This window comes from Betta splendens, chromosome 4, assembly GCF_900634795.4.
Source record: "Betta splendens chromosome 4, fBetSpl5.4, whole genome shotgun sequence".
Taxonomy (NCBI): domain Eukaryota; kingdom Metazoa; phylum Chordata; class Actinopteri; order Anabantiformes; family Osphronemidae; genus Betta; species Betta splendens.
In genome coordinates, this window is record NC_040884.2 from 13,713,887 (window position 1) to 13,740,447 (window position 26,561).

At 44.4% G+C, this 26,561-nt stretch overlaps 2 protein-coding genes across 2 annotated transcripts in view; both read right to left on the reverse strand.

Annotated features, from left to right (window-relative positions):
• Positions 1-5,489, reverse strand: part of tgfbr1b (transforming growth factor, beta receptor 1 b) — a 38,680-nt gene extending 33,191 nt beyond the window's left edge. The window contains exon 1 of the mRNA XM_055508133.1: positions 5,371-5,489. Within this exon, the coding sequence (XP_055364108.1) occupies positions 5,371-5,434 (64 nt within the window). The 5' untranslated portion in view covers positions 5,435-5,489. The remainder of the gene's footprint in view (positions 1-5,370) is intronic.
• A 9,377-nt stretch (positions 5,490-14,866) lies between these two features.
• The window catches only part of reck (reversion-inducing-cysteine-rich protein with kazal motifs), a 30,763-nt gene continuing 19,068 nt past the window's right edge, over positions 14,867-26,561 (reverse strand). The window contains exons 11-21 of the mRNA XM_029147205.3: positions 24,857-25,069; positions 24,514-24,650; positions 23,673-23,816; positions 23,407-23,595; positions 22,094-22,216; positions 21,840-22,011; positions 20,760-20,949; positions 20,471-20,681; positions 20,301-20,374; positions 19,536-19,691; positions 14,867-17,113 (exon numbers count right to left, since the gene is read on the reverse strand). Of these exons, the coding sequence (XP_029003038.1) occupies positions 16,892-17,113; positions 19,536-19,691; positions 20,301-20,374; positions 20,471-20,681; positions 20,760-20,949; positions 21,840-22,011; positions 22,094-22,216; positions 23,407-23,595; positions 23,673-23,816; positions 24,514-24,650; positions 24,857-25,069 (1,831 nt within the window). The 3' untranslated portion in view covers positions 14,867-16,891. The remainder of the gene's footprint in view (positions 17,114-19,535; positions 19,692-20,300; positions 20,375-20,470; positions 20,682-20,759; positions 20,950-21,839; positions 22,012-22,093; positions 22,217-23,406; positions 23,596-23,672; positions 23,817-24,513; positions 24,651-24,856; positions 25,070-26,561) is intronic.

The following is a 26,561-nucleotide window of genomic DNA, read 5'->3' on the forward strand; positions in this document are numbered from 1 at the left end:
AACTAGTTAGATTACAGTCATAGCTGCTTTTCTTGTGTGGCATCTGTGGAGAGAAGCTGACACTGACTCCAGAATAACTGTACCCCATGCAACCAACCTCTCATCGTCACAGATGAAATAAAGCTGAGGCAGCTTTTTGTTGCCACAAAACAAAAGGAGGTGGTATGGACGGCCGAACATATTGAGAATAGAAAGAGGAAAAGCTAGTACATCTGCTTGAGCTACGGGTCTTATAAATATGCATCAGTTTGATCTAAAAGGTTAGACAGCCAGCGCCCTGGCAGCTGCTACAACCCAGACATCGTTTGCACCCGCACCCACAGTCATTTATGGTAAACAGCTCAAGGTACAGCCCCTGATCAGCGGGTTCAACAAAATAATCAGCAATATCATCTCAAATATCTCCTTGGTCTTCGCTGTTGCCTAACAGAGACGATGTGACTAAACAGCAGTTCTCATTTAATTAGCAATGCCAGTCAGACAGACTGCAATGCAAGGATGGGTCCAGTTTAATGAGGCTCTCCTTTAGGCTGCATTCACGCACACTGCTGCCCTGCAGTAAAACCAGTCAAGGGGCTGCATTTGTGGGGGTGTACTGTATGTAGCAGTAAAATATGATCCAAGATGTCCAATCAAAGCAGAGGATTTGTGTGTCCAAAAGGACACAAAACTCCAAGACAGGTTGGAGTTTAGGGCAATTAAGGACATTACAAAATTAACACAAATGTATGAATCCAACTCTTCATTTGCCAGTGTGATGTAGAAAGATGTAGAATGTGAAATAACCCAAACACTCTCATTTACCCAAAATAATTTGTAAATTATTTAAAAAAAATCAATTACACTGTGCGTGTTGATATTGAAAAGTGCAGTTAAGAGAAGGCTTGGAAAAAGGCAGTTTTTTGCCTGTCTCAATGCTCGGCACACAAAATGCAAACGACTTGCTGAAAGGCCACACAGCTTGAGCTACAGTCACCTGCTTCTCAACACAAAAAGCGAAACACAAAAAGGTGAAGGAGGAGGTAAAGCAGAAGGCTTGTTATTTTCCAGTGGTGTAGAAAAGCGTAGTGCATTCTATGCCTGAACGACGGCTACCACTCGGCCCATGGGTGCATTTATATGTGCTGTCACAGCCGAACCACGCTTACATACATGCTGGATAAAACAGTTTAGGGCTTACCCTACATTATTTTTGTTTTATCACTAAGATATTAAACTCCATCCATCCATCCATCTTCTTAACCGCTTACTCCCTAGTGCGGGGTCACGGGTGGTGCTGGAGCCTATCCCAGCTGGCTACGGGCGAGAGGCAGGGTACACCCTGGATGGGTCGCCAGTCCATCACAGGGCAACACATAGACAAACAACCATTCACTCACACACTCACACCTACGGGCAATGGAGAGAAGCCAATCAACCTAATGCACGTCTTTGGACTGTGGGGAGGAAGCCGGAGAACCCGGAGAGAACCCACGAGACACGGGGAGAACGTGCAAACTCCACACAGAAAGGCACCAGGGCCGCCTCCGGGAATCGAACCCAGAACCTTCTTGCTGTGAGGCGACAGTGCTACCCACCGCACCACCGTGCCGCCCGATATTAAACTCCTCAACCATAAAGCATCTTCCACCTGGCTCTAATGGCGAGCCACACTGTATTCCTAAGTGTGGAATTACACACATTACACGTTAACCACTAAGTGTGTTTCTAACTTACAAATGAACTGTTCATCCTTACTTAATTAGCTGAAACTGTGTTTCATGTATGTCTGGAGCTTGAACTGGGTCAAGTTTCCCTGCATGCACAAACAGCACAACAAATGAATCAAGTTTCCTTATAGTGGATGTAACAATGTAATCAACAGTAAGGTGAGGAAATAACCTGACAACCCAAATACAGTGAGTCAGATACTGGCCAGGGTAACAAGGTGTGCTGCTGCGGATTTCCTTACAGATTTGACTGTGTTTCAGAGAGCAGGTCCTGCAGCTGAGACAAAGGCTTTCAGTGTTGCTGCTTGACGTCTGAAAGGAAGAGGAGTAGGGTGCTTCGGCTTGTATTTTTATTTAGATTTGTAAGTCTTATTCCAATACGAGATGAATAAGCTTGACTTTCATCTCCCAAACAGAGAACCAGCAGTAGAGCTTGTGATTCCCTGGCCTCCTCATGAGGGAGATCAGGGGAGGGAAGCATTCATTAACGCATTGGTGCTTTTGAATCCATTGGCCACTGGCATGGCTACAACCTCTCAAATTAGTTGTGGTTCCTTGGGCCGGGACAACGAACGGCCAGGGTCACCCGCATGCCTGGCATTCCTCCTCTGCTCATACTGACAGCAGCAGTGCAAAACACCTACCAAAACAGCGTTACACAGACGTTGTGCAGAAACACAACAGCAGCTGCACAGGCAGGTCAGCACAGAGGCTTGAAAGCAAAGAATACCACTTGGGATTTTTACAGTAACATTATGAAGATTACAACACACCGCAAGACATCAGCAGACAACCACAAAAAGAGGAATCAATCAATCTATTGTTGGCTTGATGAAAAATCCCATGACTATTACATTACTGAAAAATCTTAGTTCCTGAATTATTTGCCATTTTCCAGTAAAGGGAAAAAAGGTGCACTTGTTGTTTGAGCCCAAGTGCGGTCTCCGGCTGTGGTGCCCTGTGCACATGTAAACTAGATTCAATCCTGTGATGAATGGTAGTGGACAACAGCAGAATATATTACACACTAGAATACTAATCAGGTTTTGACTTACTGCCAGTGAAATATTCTATTGGTTTACATTAAATACAAATATCTATATTATGACTTATATAAAATATATTTGGTTTACGAAATGCCAACAAATAAAAAAAATTCTCAACAGTTTACACCCTGTAAGATTAACTCCCAGGTTTTCCACCAAGTCTATCTTGTGAAAAGGGTTTTTTTATGGTTATTCTGCATCTCAAGGTTTTTCACTAACAGCAGCAACCTTGAGAAACAACAGCTGAGATAACATCCTAACCCAATGCTGTCGCATCAGGACAGTCAAGATTGAGCTGGAGTCCTTCTGACAATCGCCTGTGTTTGACTCGAAGTGCTGACACAACAGCCAACCTTTACACCAGCCACTCCAGCTAAATATGGACCGTTTGCTCACGGGTGCAGGGTGGGGACGGGAGTGGGGGGCATAAAACTCAGCAGAGACAAATGAAAAGGGCGGGTGGGGGGGTTGAACCAAGGAGAGGGACATACGAGTGACAGAGCATGAGGACAGAGCCTATTAGGTGGGAGGACTGAGGCTGGCAGGATGAGGAGAGTAATAGTGACACCACCCAATTTAGCCCAGTGCCAGGGCTTATATGTGTGTGGATGCTGTTGTGCGTATGCGCACATCGCTGCTGTACGTGAATGCTGCTGAGGCAGTGTGTGTGTGTGTGTGTGAGAGAGCTGCAGGGGTGTGGTTCTGTACAGTAAACGCGTCATGTAAAGGTGTCAGTGTGCTCTGATGATATCACCCCCCCCCATCCCTTATATGATGGACATTATGGTCCAAATGTGCACTGATTGTGTTTCCCCATCTGTGGCTCTGATCTCCATCTAAAAACGCCGGCGTCCTTTCTGATGGAAATGATGCAGCGCCGACCATGGACGCATGCCATGACAATCCTTTTGCTGGGGGATGAAAAAGCGGAATTCCCTCACTTCTTGTGTGTCCGCGAGCCAACATATCAATTTAATATCCCAGCCCAGCCGTTCATGAAGACACCCCAATGTTTCAGGCTCGGGGAGGTTCCGGTAGGATCCTCGCGTGTGCTGCTGAAATGCACGCTCCTGCACTCATAATGAGGCACACTCTCCACACACAAAGAGATGCCGCACAAAGGAAACATACGAGCGTGCGAGTCAATTAAAGACACTGTCGACAAACTGAGAGGAGAATTTTAAAAAAAAGTGCTCTCTCTCGTTTGCGATTACAACGTAGCTGCCGAAACAAAGGGAACGCGACCACGATTCCGCTGGAGAAAATAATGACAATAAAAGGCGAGAGCGCACAGCGAACACAAGCGTGAACGGTCGCGGCGGCGGAGCCGGGCGTAGCGGCGGTTTCCCTAAAGAGGAGTCCACGATGCTGAGCCCGTTTCACAAACCACGCAGGGAAACAATACCGCTGAAACACACTACACAACTCAGATTATTACGAGGATATCTGGGGACTCCCCTTAATCCATTAAGAATCAGGAACAGCCCTCGTCCGCATTCGCTGTTCTATTTAAATGGCATTATCGATAGAAAACAGACTTAAACGAACAGATAGATACACATTTAAATGAAGTTTGGCACCGCCGAGTTGAACAGGAGGATAAATAAGTACTGAAGAAACTGTTTCTCGCCTCAGATCAAGCGGTTCGGCGGAGATCTCAACGGGGCAAATATCCCCCGTGCTGCATGTTTCAACATAGCAAGACAATGCCATCGCCAGGCGAAAGGTGAAAAAGTGAAAATACCCCGACAGCTCGACACGACAGCGACAAACATGCCGGAGTTGAACACCTCTATAGGCAACAGCTAGCAGAAGCTAACGTTAGCGCGCTAGCGAGCTGGCCAGATGTGAATCTGTCAGACTGCTCTAAAAGTCGACTTCAATGGACTGTTAATGGCCAGAATGCTTCGGCTAGACTCGTAGTGGGCGTGTAGAAAGAAACACGGGCTACGAGACGCAAGGAACATAGTTTGAGAGAAAAACGGCGTATTTACTCCATCGCTGCTGTAAAGGAGTGCACACATTAACCAGCGTTGAATCGGGGATCGCGGTTGTAACGTCGTGAAGGCGGTGTAAACAGAGACACAAGTGTAACCTGGACCAGGACGGAACATCGGCGACGAAAACTTGTGTGGCTGGACCGGGGGCTCCGAAAGCCACTAGTCGGGGAGACGCTCCAGCCACAAAGTAAATGAACAACTACCTGAGGGAAAAGCAAACCTCGACTCGGTCAACTGCCAACTTTGCGTTTGCGAAACTGACGGACGGACGGACTCCACGGCTCCGCGCTGTCAAAGTACGATCTGAGACCTGGAAGCGAGACGTGAGCGAACGGAGGCCCGCTCTGACCCGGAGGTGTAGCCGTCGGACCTTTGGGGTCCACCGTGACTTTTAGCTGCCCGCTCTGTTTTCACAGACAATAAACATTCCTCAGACAGGCAGCAGCAGGCTGGCCGCCGACCCCGCGCCATCTTAGTTAGACACACTCCGCTTCTTCGGGCTTCTTCAACAAAAGAGCGTTTTACGAGCGGAAACTAAGAGTTTAAGCCGACGGCGTTGTGCCCCAGAAGCGCTCGACACAGACAAACACGAGTCCGAGTTACCCGGGCCCTTACCGGTAGTTTGTTGAATCGCCGTCCCGAACAGGAGCGCGAGCACAAAGCACGGTATTGCATCCATCGTGGCTACGGACCAGACTGGCAGCCGAGTGCTAACTTCTCGCTGCTGTAGAGAGGGTGGACGCCGAATGGCTACCAAAGATGCAGGGCCCGCCCCCACGTTGCTCCGCCGATTCTGATTGGTGGAGAAACACGCCCCACCCCGCCCTGCTGGAGGAACTCTATTATTACTGTAAACAAACACTGTTGCTATTCATTAAAAACCAAAATGTGTACAAATGAGCAGTTTCATGCCAAGTATTTCTGTTATAATGACATATGTTCATTCAACATTATTTGGGTTTGAATAAAGTACACGATTCTTGACTTCTAATATCAAAACTGTATCTTTACTCTTAGTTTTTTAACAAAAATAAAGATCTTTTATGCATCTCAGCTTACAACATTGGGAAGTCACATTGGAGATATTTTTTTCACACCTGCTGACCAAATCTAATAACAGAAATAAGATGAACTAATAGACCATTATTATTATTATTTATTATCACTGCTGCTTCTTTGCCAGAAAACATAACCTCACTGACATGCTGTGGTCAGAGCCATGCGCAGCATCCATATGTCAGTCTTTCACACTCTCAGACAGATGCCCAACACCATCACTGCATGCAATGAGCACTAAACCACAGACATTGTGCTCAAGCGTATAACCCTTCCTTTGTCTCACCACATTTACTCACACACACACACACACACACACACACACCACACACACACACACACACACACACACACACACACACACACACACACTCTCTCTCTCTCTCTCTCTCACAGAACCTGGCCCCTACCCCCACCACACCTTCTGATGCTCTCTCTCTCTCTCTCTCCCTCTCTCTCTCTGGCTCAAGTCCCCAGAGAGTGTGACAAAGATTGATGATGGCCTATTATTTGATGTTCATTTGAAAACTCACACACTTACACAGACACACACAAACACAAACGCACACATACGCACACGCAAAGGCAGCACCTGCTTTTTGCAGTAATCAAATGTTATATACCAGTGTCTCTTGAATTTACAATTTTGGCATTTATCTCACATTTATTAGCAGAAGAAGCTCATTTTTTACTAGTAACCAACAGTAAGTAGAGTAAAAGTCATTACAGTGGTTATAGTGACGCTGCAAAAAGAACTGCACGATAAGGAAGTGAAGGACAGATACAGCAAATGTTTTGCCCCTCATTTGGCCAGAGGAAACCGATGATTGGAGCAAAGATGCCTGCAGGAACCACAGTTTTCTGCCTCTGTTGTTTATTCTGGAATGGGAAACTCAGCACATTTGGCAAAGACAAGAGAGAGTACTGTATTAGGTAGAGGAGTAAAACCTCATTTCATTAGTCATTTTAATATGTCCTCATTCACTTCGCTTTGGCTGTCTCACTCAGGAGAATCTCTGCTGCCATCTTAAGAGCTGCTCCACTTCGCTGATAGCACCAATCTACTTTACAAAATCCAACCGTAACCGGGTTCTTGTGGCGCCAGAGGCAAAAATATTTCCTGCTGTAGTGTGAAGTCGGGTTAAATGGTGAATGACTCAGGTCCTATGGTGAATGATTAAGACAGACATACAGAAATGAGGTGTCCTCGGGTGCAGGGGGCAAACCCCACATTTGAATAGAGAAGCCGACGTGGGAGCGTGTAAGTTACTGTTACCTTGATGTTCCTCCCAGCTTCATGAAGACACATTTACTGTGGTGCAGAAGGCGTTGTGTATGCTCATCAGGTGGTGTATAAGAAGTGAAACAAAAGTTGGCGTATTGAAGAGATGTAGACACTTTTTGTCAGGGTATTATGTAAATCATTCTTCAATCAATCATCTTTGTTTTTGGTGAGGAGGGCTGAAGAACAAATGATCAGTTAAAAACTACCATTCAAAAATCTATTAAGGTGTAAACACCTTCACCTTCAGTGCAACAATGAAATTATTATTACAAGAAATGTGTAAAATGTGTGTGCCGTCAACAACAAAAATGCTGAATAAGCCAAAACAAGTGTTTTATTATTTAAATAGATTTTGGAATATCACTTGTAAAAGTTTGGAATTCATAGTTTACCTTGTCATCTCTGAATTTTTTCCTTCTCAATATTAGACTATGGTTTTATATAAGCAGTGAACACACGACTAAGAGATGAAGGGAAGAAATGCAAACGAAGGCAGAACCTTTGATGCTGATTAGAAATGGATGAATGTCAATATACCTTTAACCAGAGCTTTGGCAGACAATCACCGTTTGAAAAGTAAATATGAACTTAGTCAGTGTTTTAACTATTAACCAGTTTTTCATTATACTTGTATCCTCTAAACTAAGAGAAACCTCATGCTGTACATTCTCATTTTATAATTGATGAAACAATTCACACACACACACACACACACACACACACACACACACACACACACACTGTCATGTTTGCCTAGAGGGTACAGACTGTGCCCTGTGCCTCCTGGACTCCTCTCTCATATCTGGTGGTGCTACTGGCAGCGTTCCAGCCACCACCGCTCCTATGCTTTTATTTTAGCCTCATCTCTCCTCTGTAACCAGCTCTTTACACACGCTGAACAAAAAATGTATGGATGTGACATATCCTCCCCAGTAGAACCTGCCTATACATCAGCATGGATGCCAACATCTGACATTATCAACAGATGAGTCTGATTGTGCCACCAAACCTTCAGCTCCAGCTAGTGAAAATGTGTTATGTTGTAAACGTTTGTTTGACTCTCTGTTGCAAAGTGACTAAACTCAACAGCTCGAGCTTCACCAGCACCATAGATGTTCACAACTATCCACTTACTGTATGCTACAGTTCAGTTAAATGTCATTCCGGGTCCTCAGAGGTTAAACAGTGCTGTTACATGTACTGTACATGTATGTGTAAGACAGTTCTAACTAAAAGATAAAAATGTACTTCACAGCTCATAGCCTGTAACATTATAAGCTGCTTTCAAGGCTGTGTAATCAAATACAGTAGCTGTTGTGTGACATTCTAGCGGACAGCAAAGAGGTCCTGTACCAAAGTAGCCCTCAGACCTGGCATTTAACACCTCTTTATGGCGCGGCATTAATTCTGTGGCAGGGCACTTACCTATCAGATCATGTTCCTGCCATGCTGCTTTTGCAGTTACTTCACTTTGAAGAGCCACTGATATATGGAATTGTCCCCCATGCTTCTCCTTGTGACTAATAACCTTGCGGGGAGGTGGCAGCTTTGCAGCCCTTTGAAGCCTGGGGCCTGTGGAAAACGGTGATAACGACACGTTGGGGGAGCTCGTTTGATTCAGATGATGGACGATAAAGAGCCTGTGGATGAAGAGCTGCGAGACAGGAGAAAGGGACAAACCCTGATTCACTCCACATGTTATCGATATAGCATATTACTTTTAGTAAATCATAACGCAGAACAGTCTACACACAACGTGACTCGTTAAGGTTTACACACATACGTGAGTTTGACATGTTTGAGTCTAGGCAGCGTCTAGTTGCTAAAGCGTTTGTGCTTTTGAAGTCGTGGAATAATCTCAAAGAAATATGCATATATTTTAACGAGAAGCAACACAGCAGCCAGTGTTCTTCAGCTGGTTCTGCAGTGTGCAGAGGTGAAGCAAAGTAAGTAATTAAAGTTCTACATATAATATAATATAATATAATATAAATATATAATATAATATAATATAATATAATTATAATATAATATAATATCTATATATCTATATATATATCCTATATCTATATCTCTATATATCTCCTCTCTATATATCTCTCTCCTCTCCTCTCCTATAATTATATATCGTTTTATGTTAGTCAACCTCAGCTACCCGGTACTTCACAGATTTTTACTTTATGGCAATAACCATTGCACATAATACGTGATATTCAACCAACAGGAGATTAAAAAATATAAAATGAACTAAGATTATGCTTTGTTACATGTCAACCTTGCATAACCAAATCATCTCTGTGTTAATATGGAATATCGAGCATGTCAGCAATAAATATTGATTGTTGTCATCAAAGATATCTCTACTGTACTACTGCAGGAACATTTCGTGCCTGTGAAGAAATCTAATACAAATACCAGGAAGTACAACAGCATGAGTAAGATGAATGATATTTAATGGTGAAGAAATCTGCTACAGTCCAGTCAGCATTTTTCATTACCATGGAAAAACCAGAAGGAAGTCTGGGAATGACCAAAACCGATGTTACAGACATTTACTTGTGTTTCTATAAAATAATATTTCAACTACAATAAAATAAATGAAACTATGTTAAAACTAGTGCTAACTTATAGTGAGGTTATGTTTCCGCATCAATTTGTGCCAGATTTATACATCATCATGACTTTTTATATTCAAAATAGTTTTCCAAAGACCATGACAAAACTCAAATATTTACCATAATAAATAAAACCTCCTTTGATATATTCATTTCACTTTTGGTAGTTTACTTTTACACAGCTTACACAGTGTATGTCAGTGACACTTTAAAACGTTCTCAGCTACTGAAATAATTCATCGCATGTTGTTGTGCTGTTTTACTGCCATGTGGTTCAAATAAACAGCATGAAAAGATTATTTATGACATTAAAATCTGAACTTGAGTTACTGGTGCAGTGCAGAATTAGCTGAGTCTGAACATATCAGCAGACCTAGCTGTGATGAGCCATTCAAATGGGTAAAAGAGCTGTAAAATGTTTATTTTCAACCTGTGCATATTAATAGGTATGAGTGAGTTGGATTCAAATTACACATCTTTTATCTTGTGTAGGTCAAATGATGAATAATGGTATAACTAATCAACCTTTATCAAATTGTGAGGACTGAGCAGGTAGAGAGAAACACAAGGGGGTTTTCTAAAAGAATTTAGATTAGATTTAAATTATCCAGAAAAAATAATGCAAATTAAAAAATATTTTCTTGGGCCAATAAAAATAAGTAAACAAAACCAAGTTCATACGCAGTTAGCTAAGCGATATGACTTCAACTGAATAGACTGACTAACAAAAGCAGACTGACTTCCTCTAATAAAACCAACAGGGAGACATATATGTGTTGGCTCATCAGACATGTGAGACACACAGGGCTACGAAAAGACACAGACTTCTAACGAAACAAGACATCAAAACGTTGGTTCAGTGTCTCACTTCTTCTTTTTCTTCTTTTTCTTTTCTTTCTTCTTCTTCCTCTTCTTCCTCTTTTTCTTCTTCTTAAATATGTGTGTGCAACGCACATTTAGCTTGTGGAGCCAATGGCAGCTGTCTCTCGATGGGTTTTTACAGCCTGGACACACTCTGACCCTGTACCTGGAGAGAATCCACACACACAATAATTCCCCTCCTCTGTTTCAGTGTATTTCACATAGGTGACGGATGGGCATCATTTGGAATGCGGAGCAGCTGGCTGGAGCAGCGTGTCAGGTCAGCTGGTGAGATAAGGCGGCAAATGAAAATGTGACGGCTTGTGGACAGCTGTGGAGGACAGGAGAAGTTAGTGTGCGCAACGCAGGCATTGATCAGATGAGCTGGAGGCAGTTGGAGGGATAGGAGGATGGAGCAGCTGTTACCATGACAGCAGACACCCTAATTATGATCCTATTAAAAATCTATATATTTTTCCAGCGATAGGAAAACTCTGTAAAGGTTTAAGGTGAGAGCATTTGGGACATTTACAGGAGGATTGTGAGGTCTTCCAGGAGATGCATCTGTCAAGCTCAGCGCAAAGATGCTTAATCTCAGGTCTGTTATCTTGAAGTGGAAAAATCTATTCGGAGTGTTTGTGTCAGGAAAGTCCCCGTACAGCGTGTTCCTATTAAATCCAGAAGATAAAAATCGATGGGATCGCAATGGGTAATGAGAAATTCCAGGAACAAGCTTTTGTTTCGCTTCCCACAGAAACAAACCTTGTGGGAGTCTGATAAGACGAAACACAACACGTTCAGGATTCCACATGGTCCCAGTCCAAGGGCACAGGGACAGTTCATGGGCGACAGCCCAATTTCTTAAAATGTCTGTTTCCCAAATCGATGAAACAAATAAATCCCCACACGATTCTGTGCACAGGGACTGAAAAACGATGATAAAATGACCCTGAACGGCTTCATGCTTTATCAGAGACGTGGACTTTAAACGTTTCAGCATTTTTATTCGCTCACTCTGTCCCTGTCGCGTTAAAAAAGGCACTGTCATCAGATTTGCAACACTAAATAAAAATGAAACCGGCTCAAACTGGCTTTACTGGCTGGTAAATAGCAAACGACACCAGTGAGCAAAGGTAGAGCTCCAACAAGCATTTATTTAAGCTAAAAACAGTAATATGATGTGTATATACTGCAAGCATATATACTGTAGGTGTCCATTCTTTATACTAATTTAATTTCCCTTACTGATCGTTTTTCTCTACAGTCAACCCATCAATTCATGTTAGCTCTGTTGCTCATGAGTGGGTCTTTAAACTATGAGGAAAAAAAGATGAATTAGATATAAGATCTGAATAATTTATTACGGATCCTACTGTGAGAAAAGATTAAAACATACGGGTGATACTTTACTTCATTACCATGAACGTGCACACACACACACACACACACACACACACACACACACACACACACACACACACACACACACACACACACACACACACACACACACACACACACACACACACAGCACACTGAGACAGCAGTGGTGTTTTAGGGTTCACAGGTCTCCAACAGTTATGAGCAGTTTAACTCATGTTCTGAAGCAAAACTTGCTCAGCAGAATCATAAACAGACCAAGGAGGTGTGAGTATATGAAAAGTCCATATATACAGTATGGGTCAATGTGTACGTGACTGGGCTAATAGTTCAGGGGAGAAGTAACAGGAAATAAAGTAAGCGGCACATGAAGCTCAGATGTGCAGCATCTACACAAAGACATGAAAAGCAGAACTCCTAAAAATAGGCTGCTTTGTTGTGTGACTCCGCAGATATCGGTATTTTTAATTTCCTGACACGACAATGAGCCGGCGTGACGCAGAAAGTCCACGTCGGGCCGCGCACAGCGAAAAACAACATTACCAGAGATATTTGTGAATGATTTAGTGCGGAGGAAGCCAAGGCCGGCGCTGCGATGCTGCGATGCTGCGATGCTGCGATGCTGCGATGCTGCGATGCAGCTCTGTCCTCCAGCGACTGATTAGACATTTCCTAAATCCTTCATTGTATTCGCTCAGATAGAGCTGTCCTATCTGGCCCTGGGCGCCAGGATTTATGACGCGGAGGACATGTCACACCGTGTGTGCTGGGAATGTCCATCACTCACTCTTCCTCTGCTGCTCCGTAAGAACCAGGCGGGAGGCACCGGGAATGGACGTCACAGCTTATTTCATTCACAGGAAATGAGTCTAAGTTGTATATAATGCTTATAGTTTTGTCATCAGTAAACAGTACACATCCACTTCCTGTTTCCTCTCAAACTACTGTACCAAACCTAAAACATGGGCAGTAGCTGCACCACATGCACCTGCCTACAGTTCTAATAATCAAGTTGACTCTGGATCAGCTGTAATTCTAGCTAATTCTAGCAAACTGAGTAAAGCTGACATCTGCAGCAGCCACTGTTGAACCTTTAGCTAAAGTTTGGCACAGCTTCAGTGGAGCTTTCTGTCCGTCTGCCTGCTTTTTACTAAAGAAGAACAAACACACACATGATGCAATACAATAAAATGTAGCCAACATTAAAACCGCTGTTTTGAGTTTTCCTACATTCTAATTCATTGTGTCATGCTTAATTATACATAAAAAGAGGATTTTTTAAATATATTTATTTTATTTTAAATGTTCTATGGAATGCATTATTTAGGCATATTTGACCCCCAGAAACTGCTCTTCTGTTCTCAAGTTAATGATAGATTGTGTTGTTGCATAGTTTCCGTTTCCTGACATGACAACGACTCGACGTGACACAGACGATGTCGTGTCAGCCTGCACACAATGACACAATGAGAAGATACCAGAGATTGTTGGAGAACAGCGCAACGCGGCCAAAGCCAAGGCCGGAGCCGAGGCCGCGGCCGAGCTGCGTATCAGCTCTGTCCTCCAGTTACTGATTAGGCGTCTACTGACATTTCCTCAATCCTGCCATTGTATCCAGCCAGGGAGCTGCTTTCATCGCGGCCTGTTGAAACCGCTGGCGCTATCAGCTGGCTGAGGCCTTCATGTCATCTGCACCGAGAGGCAACGCCTGCTATACTGAGATCTTGTTTACATCACCGTGACAATCTGACAAAATGTCCACCGGTCCCCGGTGCTCGCGTGTCCTATCTCTTCCTACAGTAAGTAAAAGGCCATTTACACAGCAGCTGATGCTGAGATATGTCTCCTGCACAGACTTTGTCAAGTCTATCTTGAGTTAATTGACATGTGCAGCTTCTTCCAATAGAAATAACTCTCTCTGCTTTCATTGCTCTGCTTGCAGCCAACTTTAACAGTGTAGTTTGCTACATACAGTAAGTAGTATGTGCATTCCTTTACTTACTAACTAAAGTCAGGTATGATGAGATGTAAGTAAGTAATTATGTAAAATATTTGAGAAGTGTAAAACCTCGTTATTCAGTACTAGTAGTGATTTAGGTTTTCAGCTTTAAGTTCACAAATTGGCACAACTTGAATCCTGCAGCAGAATTCAACAGGATCCACTTTCATACAGTATCTGCCTGGTTCTGTCAGTGATTGTACAGTGGTGATGAAAGCATGAACGCCACTCTGAGGGTTTGTTTGAATCCTGGAGGATGAGGTGTTTAATCTCTGAGTCAGCGGCCTCACTTGGACTTTCGCATCCAGCCTGGGGCAGAATTTCTGCCGTCGTTGATCCGGTTCGCCTCCTTTCCGCATCGAGCCGTTGCACGTTGCAGCCGGATTGCAGGTGTGCAGCCCGAGCCGAGCTCACGCCCCCTGCTGTGATGAAACTCACTGCAAAAACGCATTGTTGGGTAGGGTATTGCTTTTTATATTTCATAAAATATGCATTGGCTTGACTTTTATCCCAATTCGATTTAAATTCACGGCACTGTTACAGAGACAGACGCAAGAGTGCTGCGAAAGAAAAGAACACAGTGAGCCGCACAAACGACAGCCGGCTGAGGGACACAATCAGTCATCAGACATGGGAACACACAGTTAACAAACCCGCACCTTGTCAGCTGATTGGGCAGCATTTTCAGCCTGCCCAAGGGTTTACGTACGCGGAGAGGAAACGTGCTTCCTGTTTATTGGACCGTTCCCCGGGTTTCAGTACAACGCAATATTTGAAAATGAGTTTTTCTTCTTGAGATTAGGATATGAAGCATGGCGTGTTGTAGCTTAGTTTAACACAAAGGCTGCAAACAGGGGAAAACTGCTCCCCTGAAGACCCCAGAAGCCAAAACCGTCACAATAACCAGACCAACGATCATCATAAGGCTATTTATTAAAACAGATGGAGGAGTTCCCTGATACACAGCTGCCAAGCACAGTAATACTGCAGGACGACGGGACACGTTGTGCTGTAACGGCAGACAGACAAACACACACACAGACACGGGACGACACACATCGTAGTACATTCTGGAGTAAAAACACTTCATGCAATACAGAATAACAAGCAGTTGTTTAAAACAAAACATGGCACATAGGTGATCATATTATCTCAATTCATCAGATACATATCAAATATAGAGACATTTCTTAACAAATATAAAATTATTGCATTTTCATTATTACTTCATATAAGCTACTATATGCAAAGCATACTATAGAAAATCCTCTCGACCCAAAGTGGATTGTGGGTAGTGAGCAGCACATTCTCCTGTTAAATGGCTTCCGGTTCATATGTACAAAGGGCACGCATCCCTTTTATTGCTACTGGCCTCACACTAAGGCAGCGATGATCCAGGCTTCTCTGCTTTGCATTAAATAACCCATTCACCTGCTAATGGGACACGTCCTGATAGCACTTCAGCGGAAGTGGTGCTCGTAAGACCGTGTTTCTGTAACAGCATGAAGACATTATGCTGACGTTGGAGGACAGAGCACCCTCAGTAATGTCACTGTCTGTCTAATTCTTGAATCAAAGCAAATCATTAAAGTCAGGAAGTCTCCTTAAGTTGTATTCATGGGTGGAGATCGGCCATGGATGCGTGAGAAACCTCCAGAATACCACCTCGCTCTGTGATCATGCAGCTCTCGTGTGATAATCTGGCCAAGGTTAATTAGTGCTTGAAGCATTGTTGACTGTAATAGTGGGTCACATTTGGAGTAATTGCCTCTTCAACATCCTAAAGATGTGAAAGGAGAACAAAGGAGGCTTAGACTTGTTGATTAACATACTGAAGTGCAACTATTTGATTACTTTATTCCTCATTTTGATTCTTTGCAACGTCTATATATCTTTGGGTTTCGGACCCGTCAGACTATACAAAGAAACGGTCGTGGATGTTAAAATGCAAAGCAGCGTCAGCTCAACGTGCTCTTATTACTTTACTTTATTTATGATTGTGCAGGTCTTCTGCAAACACCACTTCAGGTAAAGTGTTACCAGGTTTGTTTTGGAGTAGAGCTAGAGGATTGTCCACAGCATTGAGTTTGGTCCCAGACCATCCTCACCATCAGAGCTCTGATCGGCTCCAAACCTGGCTCCTCATAATACTTCTTGTCTTTGACTGATAGGCATTGGATCAGATTTGGGGACTTTTGTTTGGTCAATTTTTGGAGCCAGGTTTCTGGATGGTGGATTAGTTCTCCGTCCATGAGCATGAGCACTAACACTGCAGAGGTTAAAGACTCAAACACTAGGTCCAGTGACGTGTCACTGAAAGGCTGATGAGTCTCCATCTGGTGCAAAGCCTGGATTTAGTGACACCAATTGTTTTGTGGAAGGACATAAGAGTGTGTGTCTGGCAGAACATCTGTCTGACAAATTACCTAAAAGTCCACACACACACACACACACACACACACACACACACACACACACACACACACACACACACACACACACACACACACACACACACACACACACACACACACACACACACACACACACACACACACACAATTTACATTCCCACTAACAGCTTCCAGAGGGGAACCTGCTGTTGGGACTAATGGATAAACACTGCTGGTACAAAGTCAAATGCTTCTTAAAGGTCACACACACATACACTCATTCACGCTTAAACACTCTTCACTGGAGGGAAACCCAGTAATTCACCCGCTGTATAATACTGTTCATCTCGTTAGTGCAAAAGCTTCTCATAATAATAGCTTTTTCACCATCTTGATTGTTTGACGCGCAGGTAAGTCAATAGGAAAGATTGTCGAACGACATTACCCCAACACACTCATGGGAAGTGGTGGAGAACATTGGGGGGGGGGGGGGGGGGGGGGGGGGGGTGCTTTGGAACAGCCGCTGAGGGGAAGGCGAGGAGCAAACCTAGAGCCGCTGGAGGCCGGGGAGTGCGGCGAGGATCAGGCCGAGGAGGAAGCAGATGTGCGGCGGTGGAGGCGAAGGCGGAGCGGCCCCCGACGAGTGGACGCTGGAGGTCTTGACCTTGGAGGTGAGGAAGGCAGAGAGGGGAACATGGGAGACCAACGTGGGGCTGGCGTAGTTGATGAGGGAGTCGATCTTCTCGGCCTCCTTGCTGCACGCTTCGATCTGGGAGACACAAGAGCGCCAACTTGCTACTGATTTCTCACTCAGCTTCATTAAAGTAGCACAACACAAATCCAAGTCACCTTTAACACCGTAGATGATGAGGTCACATGTTACCAAGTGTACTCACTTGAATGTTTTTAAAAGACCAGTTCATTGCACAGGTTTTAATTCCCTGTGTGGCAAATTGCAATTTGTCTGTAAGAATAATATCGTTGAATTGAAGCGTTGCTCATGTTGGATGAGCTTTAATTAATATTTTTTTATTTAGTTTAATTATTACACAGTAATCTGCTGTAGCATCTGCATGAGGGATGGATGTAACAGATGTTGATGCATGTAAAGCACAGACATCTTTGCTTCTAAATGTTTTAAAGGTGAGGCTCACCTTCTAACTGATTTTCACCACCATAAAAACTGTTTTGTTTTATTAAAAGGCTCTGATAGAATCAGTAATTTCTTTTTTTTAATTTATTTAAAATTACTCTGGCTGTTTTAGAGACCGCATCTGATATTTGCCCTTCATATTACTTCTGTTTTCACGTCTAGCGCAAAACACCAATTTTACTGAGGCTTTGTTAGATTCCTTTCTTCACCAACTGTGATCACTTTGTTTCTTTTTCAGCCTATTTAAGTTGACGCCATGAACGTAGAATAAATGATTCACTGTTAATCAACAACTCCTACGGGTTTGATTCTCTACTGGCCTCGAAAAGCGGATGCGTGAGTCTGCTGCAGGGGCGCTCAGGCACATTTGTATTCTAACTGATCGACTGCAACATATTCCTGAGAAAACAATCACATCTGACCATTTGGGCGGCGTTTTCATTCGGGCTGCGTGTGCACAGCGAGCACAAACGCTGCCGAGCAATTTGCACGAGCAATTTAAAGCTGACTCGGAGTCAAACTGCACAACTCCCCTGCCATATGCTGAGCAAAGTCCCCACAACGGTTTCCTCTGCATTACTGTGCTGACAACATCTGGGGGAGTAAGTGAAGCATATGGTCGGACACCAACAACCCACATCGCTGATAATGTATCCAGGTGCTGACGAGGCATCGTTACCAAAGAAGACGTCAGAACATCTTCCATAACTGCCTCCAAACAAGTATTTGCTTATTCTGAAGCTGCTGACATCTCTAATGCCACACCCTGGTTTCTCTCCTTTAAAATAATAATAAATAATAATTGTGTTTGTCAGTGTTGAAATCACACAACAACACAAAGACCTTGAAGTGAAAAGCGGCCTCCTGCTGCTGCTGGAAGAGGTTTCTCCTGGTCTACGCAGGCGATCAGCGTTCATCACGTTCCCTCTGTTGGAGCGATCTGCTCACTCTGCTGCTGTTTGTCTGCTGATGTTTACTATCACCGTTGTTTTTGAGCAGCGGCGCCAAAGGAGAGCGGCGAAACTGCTCACGATCACAGCGTTTTCCCTGGCGTTGTACGGACTAATAACCAATCTGTTGAAGGCTGTGAATGTTAAACGGGGGCCGTATCGGTTGTGGTTCACGGATGCTGTCCAGCATCTACGCCAGTGCAGCACATAGTAAACAATCATGACAATAACATCATGCAAATGAAGCGGCAAAAAGGCGAAGCGCGACGGCGGCACAGACAGATGTGTCCTCCCACACGCTTCTACCACTTTAATCACCGTTAGCTTGCAAATTTATGTGCAGGAGGAGCGAGGTGGATAATTAGCGCAGCCACACGCAGCTCCGGTTTGGAGCCGCTCGCACGTCGGAGCTTTTAATGTCTGCACGCGTGTCTGCGCAAAGAGAAGTGGGAACAATGACGGAGCTCATGTGTCAGACGGGCCGGCACTTTGCGATTTCACTGTTTAAAAAGTCATTTTATAAATCAGCCAGACAGCGTAATTCAAAGCCAACCTCCCTCCCACAGGAGGAATTAGTGCATTAGTTGGAGTCTTGTAATGCTGTATTTAATTCAGGCAGCAGGACGGCGGTTTTGTGTAGGTACTAAAAGAACAGCAGTTACGGATGCGTTCATGAAATAATCTCCATGGAACAGACCAATAACATACCGCAGTTTTGGATTTTTGTTATTTGTGGTATTTGTTGACAGCAGTTTTTCTTGTTTTGTATCAACAACATTCATTATCCACCAAATGGAGGCTCATTCCAATCATTTATCGCCCAAGTGCCATTATGCTCTGAATGCTGGGCTTCAGCCCTGTAAATTGCTTATTTATGTCAGGGAAAGTTTCCAAAACACAGAAAACTATTAGCAGCTGTTATGCTGGCATGAGTCTGGACTTGATGAACTCCGGCCGCTACCAGGATGTTCATGAACTCAAATGCTTCTCCCTCACACTCAGTTAGTGTGCATCCTGACTAACAGAGTACTGTGTGTGTGTGTGTGTGTGTGTGTGTGTGTGTGTGTGTGTGTGTGTGTGTGTGTTACCTGCAGCGGCGTTGGCTGCTGGTCCACTGGGGCAATAAGAACCACCAGCTCGTGGTCGATACTCAGGAAGCCAAACACGTCGCACTGTGGCACTGAGACGTGGAGCCGCAGGACCTGCAGGATGCCGTGGACCGTCACCAGCTGGTCCTGATTGAGCTGCACACAGGTGAGGTCGGCCACGTTAAACAGAGGACTCTAAAAACAGCTCTTTAAAGACTCGACTGAGCGATTTAAGTTTTATATTTCGAAATTATGTCATTGGATTTGTTAGTTGCTTTATAAAACGAAGCAGCAAAGTACCGACTGTGAAAGCAAGATAATAAAAGAAAATCAGTTCTTATTGTTGTTTTTGAAAGGGACTAAATTTAAAACCATGAGCATTTGTAGAATGGTTGGAATGCTGACAGATGAGAACAGTCAGAGTAAGAAAGATGCATGAACCCATTTATCTAAGAAATACTAACTAATCACTACACCCACAATCCAAAGTCTGGATTTTACTTTTGTTTGATTGCTGCGTTGCAACTACTAAAAGACAGCAGCTTTGGTTGTGTGGTGCAGCTTGTTTGCTGCTGCAGGTAGCGCCCCCCAGTGGCCAGGTCCTGTCATTTCATCGCGTACAGCATTGAGCAGAACCAGACTGAATGTTTGCTTTATGTTTTAGAAATACGCCCTCACTTTGTTAACTTGAATAATTTAGTGTGGTTTAATATTCTTTAAAAATAAAAGCTAACGTGGAATTGTGAATGACATAGGAAGTCCAACCTTAGAGAAGGTGTTCATCTGCGCCTTGTTCCAGAGGATCTGCAGCATGCTGGCACAGATGGGACAGCACGCTCCTGAAACGACATCCACAGACACCACAGTGAGACGTGACACGAACGAACGGCGAGCACTGAGCGCGAGCCTTCTACTGGAGGCGCGCGTCCACTGACCGGGCGGCGTGACGGGCTGGCAGCCTGGAGCGGACAGGGGCGGACACTGGATCAGGCTGCAGGCGGAGTCGGCGGCGGCGTCGGACACGGTTCCCACGGCGTGGCACGAGCCCTTATAGTCCACGGCCACGCGGTCGGAGAAGGCGTCACACACCGTGCTGTAGGTCTCGCCGTTGTAGCCACAGACCGGCTCCGGCTTCCTGCAGGCGTCCTGACAACACACACACAGCGGCTGTAGAACGGGCGGCGCAGCGGGTGCCTCCCTGGACCTGGGAGCGCCGTGGCCTACCTGGCAGTGGCCCATGTAGGCCAGGCTCTTCCCAGACAGCTGCAGGTGGCACAGGCTGGGGTGGACCTGGCCGTCGGTGTCGCAGGCTGGCTCCGCGCTGCTCTTATCGCAGGCCGCCGGCCGCTCCGTGCACTCGTACTGCGGGCAGTCCGAGGAGTCGCTCAGGCACACGCGGTACGCCGGGACGCACCTGCGGTACAAACACAGGTCACGTGAGCTCACGCAGTCGTCCACGCCGCTGCGATTCCACGAAGGGACCGCGTGGGAGGTTTTAGCCTCAGAACCAGGAGAAGTGGGTCACTGCAGGTGGGAGTATGTTTCTTTAAATCTGTGTTTTCAGTCTTTATGAGTGAAAGTGTCCAATAACGTTCTTAGAGACCACATTCCTGCTGGAGGAATAAATAAAACCACAAAACACACAAACAAACGTTGAGGATTTGTTTTTTAAACTGCAGTGTTAGTGCTGCATTAGTTAACATAATGGCTGGGCCACTACAAATGTTGCATACTGATGAGTTGAAAATTGAATGTTCTCTCTTGTATGTGAGTATTATGTGATTATGAATAATTATATATGCAGAAGTGTATGTAAATAAATGTATTAATGTATTAGTGTATGCACACACCTATAATAATTATTACTGTTATTATTAACATAGTCAATAAAAACAACATTGCAGTTAATTACTTACTAAGATGTTAAATGTTAAACATGTATCTTTATTTTGAATTTATTTTATTTTGATTATTATTATTATTTTCCCCTCTTTATTTATAATGTGCTTAATGTGTTGTTTTGCTTCATTGGCCTATTCGTTTTCAACTGCTGGACATATTAGCTACGTCTATACACCTACAGATGTTCTGCCAGACACACAGACACACAGAACAAACATAAACCATTATTCAAGAAGAGTACATATTCTTTATACAGTATGCTCCTATTGAAAAAGCAAACGTGTCCATCACGTGTCCAATATGACATTCAGCTATTTATAGTCTATTTGGGGCTTTAACCATTCAATGTTACAGCATCTCTCCCTTTCCTAAAACAGCTGGACAGAGGGAAAATGAACCCACCTCTGGTTTCTCTGGCAGGGCTTGGTGGCGCACGGGTTACTGAGGCGGCACTGGCCAAAGACGAACTGGTTGTCTTTGAACCCCATGCATCGAGCCACGCAGGCGCTGGGATATGTTCTACCGTTGGAGGCGCACACGGGGACGAAGCGGTCCGGGCAGCTGCAAGGAAGGCCTGGTGGGCGGAAGCAGAGTCGAATCAGCTCAGAGGCCGCTCAACGGCTCGGCATCAACCTCGTCCGGTTCTGTGGACTGACCGGTAAAGTGCTGGCGCTCGTCGCCAGCGTCCCTGTTGTCGGGACACTGTCTTGTGGAGCAGATGGTGTCACCGGCGAAGCAGGAGCAGGTGTGACAGTCGACCGTAAAAGACGAGCCGTGGCCTGGTGGTGACATCACACAACGTGAAGGCTTCAGACCCTCTGCATGCTGCCGGCAGCTCGTCCCATAATGAGTGGTATTATTATGAATATAATATAATAAATGGATGGGTGGATGACACATACTTTACAGTGCACCGTTAGCATTTGCCATATTAGTTGTTATAGATGCTAAGAACCATTATTAATTCCTGCAGGAGAACAGTGATGTATTACCTCCATTACTGCCTCGCTGCCTGTGCTACTTAAGCCTTAAAAATATCCCAGCACTGACACAGCCAAGCTTTCTACCATTACTCAAGAGAAGCCACACTTTATACAAACTTCCACTTCTCACTTTGACGACCGCACGTTGCAGAGTCTGGGTTCGTTGCAGCATTAAGTGAAACGAAACAATAGGTGATGAGGAGGAACGTAGACGCATTAGACTAATGGAATTTCAATAAGGGCTGGGCCTCTGTGTTATCTGTGGGACGCACAATAAACACTGTCAAAGCTCATCTGGTCAACAATGAACGGGCTGAATGGGAACGTGCTGTGCTTGTACACGCTCTCATTTTTATTCGGGGTCCTTTTATAACCCTGATGGTAACAAGGTTATTCAAACACAACTTTATAATTGCACCTTATACTTTTTCGATTTGTCTTCAGTAAATGTTATACAATTTGAGCTTTAGTTTGATTTACTCATTAAAAATATGTCAGTGCAGAAGATGATAATAATCCAGTTATGTCCTCTATGTTTAGTGATTACAATGAGTCACTGTGAATCCAGGCTCTGTTTCCCTCTTAGGTTAAAACATTTGGCCTTGAAGCCGGCAAATAATAACTATAACACAATCATTGGCAGACTTCCCTGATCTGAGGCCAGTCAAGAGCTCTTGATTCTTATTTCCACTGCCTGTATGTGCATCTTAATGAAGCACATCTATTCTGATGTGACCTTCAAATTTCACTTCAACTTACTTCTGATAAGCCTCAGTTTGAATGGGTCACATACTGTATATAAAGACGCAACTGATTGCAGAAACTCATCCATTACCAACATATAGCCATTAATACATTTTCCTTTACTTTTATAAACTGTAATTAAATTAATTGGCAACACGAGTGATGATGATGAAGAATGTGTGGGAGCACAATCTCTCCATCTGCTGTACACTGTATCTGCTAGTGTAACTGGGAGGTCTTACTCTTCTTCTGTCCTCCTACGATACAGGGCTTGTCGACGTCCACGCAGGGCATGTCCACGCAGTTCTCCAGACGCCCGCTGGGGCCGCAGGTGCACACCTCGTAGCACCCGGACGGGCCGGAACGAGTCGGCACCTGGATGCGAGCGTCCTGCTGCACCAGAAACTCCGAGGCCTCGCCTAGCTTACATCCTGGGAACACACACAGTACTTAGCACTCAGCCCTTCAGGAAGTCTGCGGTAAACGCAGTGATAGCAGGCAGCCCCACCTGGAACACACACAAACGGCTGACAGGTCCCTTCATCAAGGCAGTCCTTCCTGTTGACCTGGCATAGATGGTTGCTGGGGCAGGGGTTGGGGTTGCATGGATGGACCACTTCCTCCACAGCGCTGCTGCCGAGGGAACTAGGAGCTGAGACAATCAAATCAGACAGAAAACAGGATTAAGCACAGAAAGTCCCATAAAATTAAATATCATGAAAGTACAATATATCAAAATTATATAAAATGATATAATAAACATATAATCATAGCAATTCATAAAACAATTGTTGATCTTTCAGTAAATCATGTCATATAAATCAATCATCTGTGCACAGAATATGCAGTATACATTGTAAACCTGATGGTGGCATTACGTTACAATCCATACAGATCAACCTTCAAATATAAACTTTTACTTGTTAGGTGGCCCAACAAAAGTGCAGTGGAATGATAATGATGTTACTGATAATCTTTATGCAGTCAGTGGAAATATAATTTGTATTGTGCAGTTGTTTGGTGAAATTATATTTTATATTGTGAAATTGTTATCTAAAGTACAAAATTTTGACCTAAAATGTAACATTTTCCAGCAACTACTACAAACTAAAAAAAGGGCGCCAACTAAAAAAAATTAGACAAATATTTTATTCATTATTTTTTAATTAGCTGTTTTTTTTACTTACTGTACGTACAGTAGGGGGAGGATTGGTTTGTAAACTGACCTGCTGGGTGTCACTGAGCCACCTCTGTATAGTTCACTACCTAAAAGTCTGGCTGATGCTCCATTTGTGAACTTGAGACATTTCAAGTGTCCCTGAGGAACAAAAGTGTGTGCAGTGACTCACTGAGGTATCTGTGGAGGGGGATGCAGCGTTCAGGGTCATCGATGGGAGAAAGGAGTTCACATATTCGCTCTGGTGTTTGTCCTTCATGAAAACGTTTCCTGTCCCCACACTGGGTCAGGATGTCTATACAATCTGACCTGAGGACACGTTGATAACAGTGAAACACAAGAACTACTGTATACTAACACCTAACATACAGTACATCAATCTGTCTACAGCCAGGAAGTGATGATGTCACTAAAGCTAAAATCCCCAGAGGACAAACTCCTGAGCAGCTACCGTACAGTAAGGGGTGGATAAGACACGGCCCCGTGTGGAGGTGTGCATTGTTCGGTGCACCTACTTGCATATAAGGCTCCCTCTGGACTTGCTGTGGCACGGTTTGATCTGCAGGGAACAGGCTACGGCCTTCCACATGTCAGGCAGACACTTCCTGATGTCCAGAACGGGGATGTTCATGAACGGCATCTTGATGGTGCCGTTGGACCACAGCTTGATGTCGTTCATGGCGCCCTGGTCCGACTGGACGTTGCAGCTTCGGAACAGTTCTGTTGGCCTATGGACACACAGACGTGCTGTTATAATAAAATCAATCAACTGCCATTCACCAAGTAAGAAAGTAAAGTAAAGTGATGAGTAGGTCTCTAGCTGCAAACAGCAGCCGGCACCGTACATGTGACACATGACACAGGCAGCTTATCTTCCTCTGGCTAATGTGAGGGTTGATTTCCTCCTCCACTGCTCCAGGAAGTGTGTTTGATGTCTGATTGGTGGGTTTGGTTTTAAGTGACTCAGCTAATTGGTGGTTGAATGAAAAAGTTTCCAGCCCGAAATTTTAGGCGTGGTTCTGTCATTTAATTAGCTTCTTGTGTGTGTGTGTGTGTGTGTGTGTGTGTGTGTGTGTGTGTGTGTGTGTGTGTGTGTGTGTGTGTGTGTGTGTGTGTGTGTGTGTGTGTGTGTGTGTAGATTCTTATCAAAGGAGAAAGTGAGATAACTGAAGAATAAGTGCTGTGGATAAAGCATTAACTGTACTAACTACTGGAAATGTATTTACTTGCAATCAACACTGAATAAATGAGTGCCTCAATGTTATTATGAAATCAAACACTGCTGGACACGAGTAGGTGGCACCAACCGAAAGATTATAAATATGTACTTCCTCCAAACTCCCCACACAGACCCATGACCCCAACCTGCTTGTCCTCGTAAAGGCTGCGGTGTTAAGGATTCTCCTCTGCTCGGACCCACACACATGCTCACATTCCCACTCCCTGTTAGTGACATGCTGGATTACACGATTTGGTTCCAACTTGAGGCTCAAGTTTATCAGACGCACACAAGCACTGTCATTAGCGCCAACGCTTCTTCGCTCTGGAACACCACCTCCAGGCCAGTGTTTGGATTCCACGCTGTGCTCGGTTACGCGGCGCAGTGTTTGAACCCCTCAGGGGAGGAGAGATCCGAACAAGGCTCTCCTGGAGACCATCAAAGGAAACTCACATAGCTTATTTGCCTTTACGACCTGGTCTTACGTCCCCACGGTGTCACAGCACGAGCTCCACGCCATCGTCATTTAACACTAGAAATGCTTCAACAGCCCTCTTTTCATCAAAATCACACAAAGCTCAAAGTAAAATCCACGTGTCATTAGAGCAACACATACTGATATTAGATACCATCGGAGCCTTATGCAAACTCATTAGGCTGTTTACTTTGAGAGGAGGCTGTTGTTGGAGGCTCAGCTCCAGAATCTTCTCAAGCACGCGTTTGACATGTCAGGTGAAGTGTGAGCAGCAACAGCAGTAAAAATGTCAGCTGAAGACTAATAAATACAGGCAGAAGAAAAGGAAGCCGGATGAAAGCAGCTGAAAACACAATACGTTCCCCAAACATGAAAGCGCTTGAAATGTCAGTGGACTTGTACCCGTGGAGTTACTGTTATTTGTTGTTGTAGAAGTCACATTTCCTGTGATTCCCAGTGAGGCCGAATCCAAGCACTTCTAAACGTTGATGCACTCAAGAAAACATACAGTATGAACCTCAAAGTA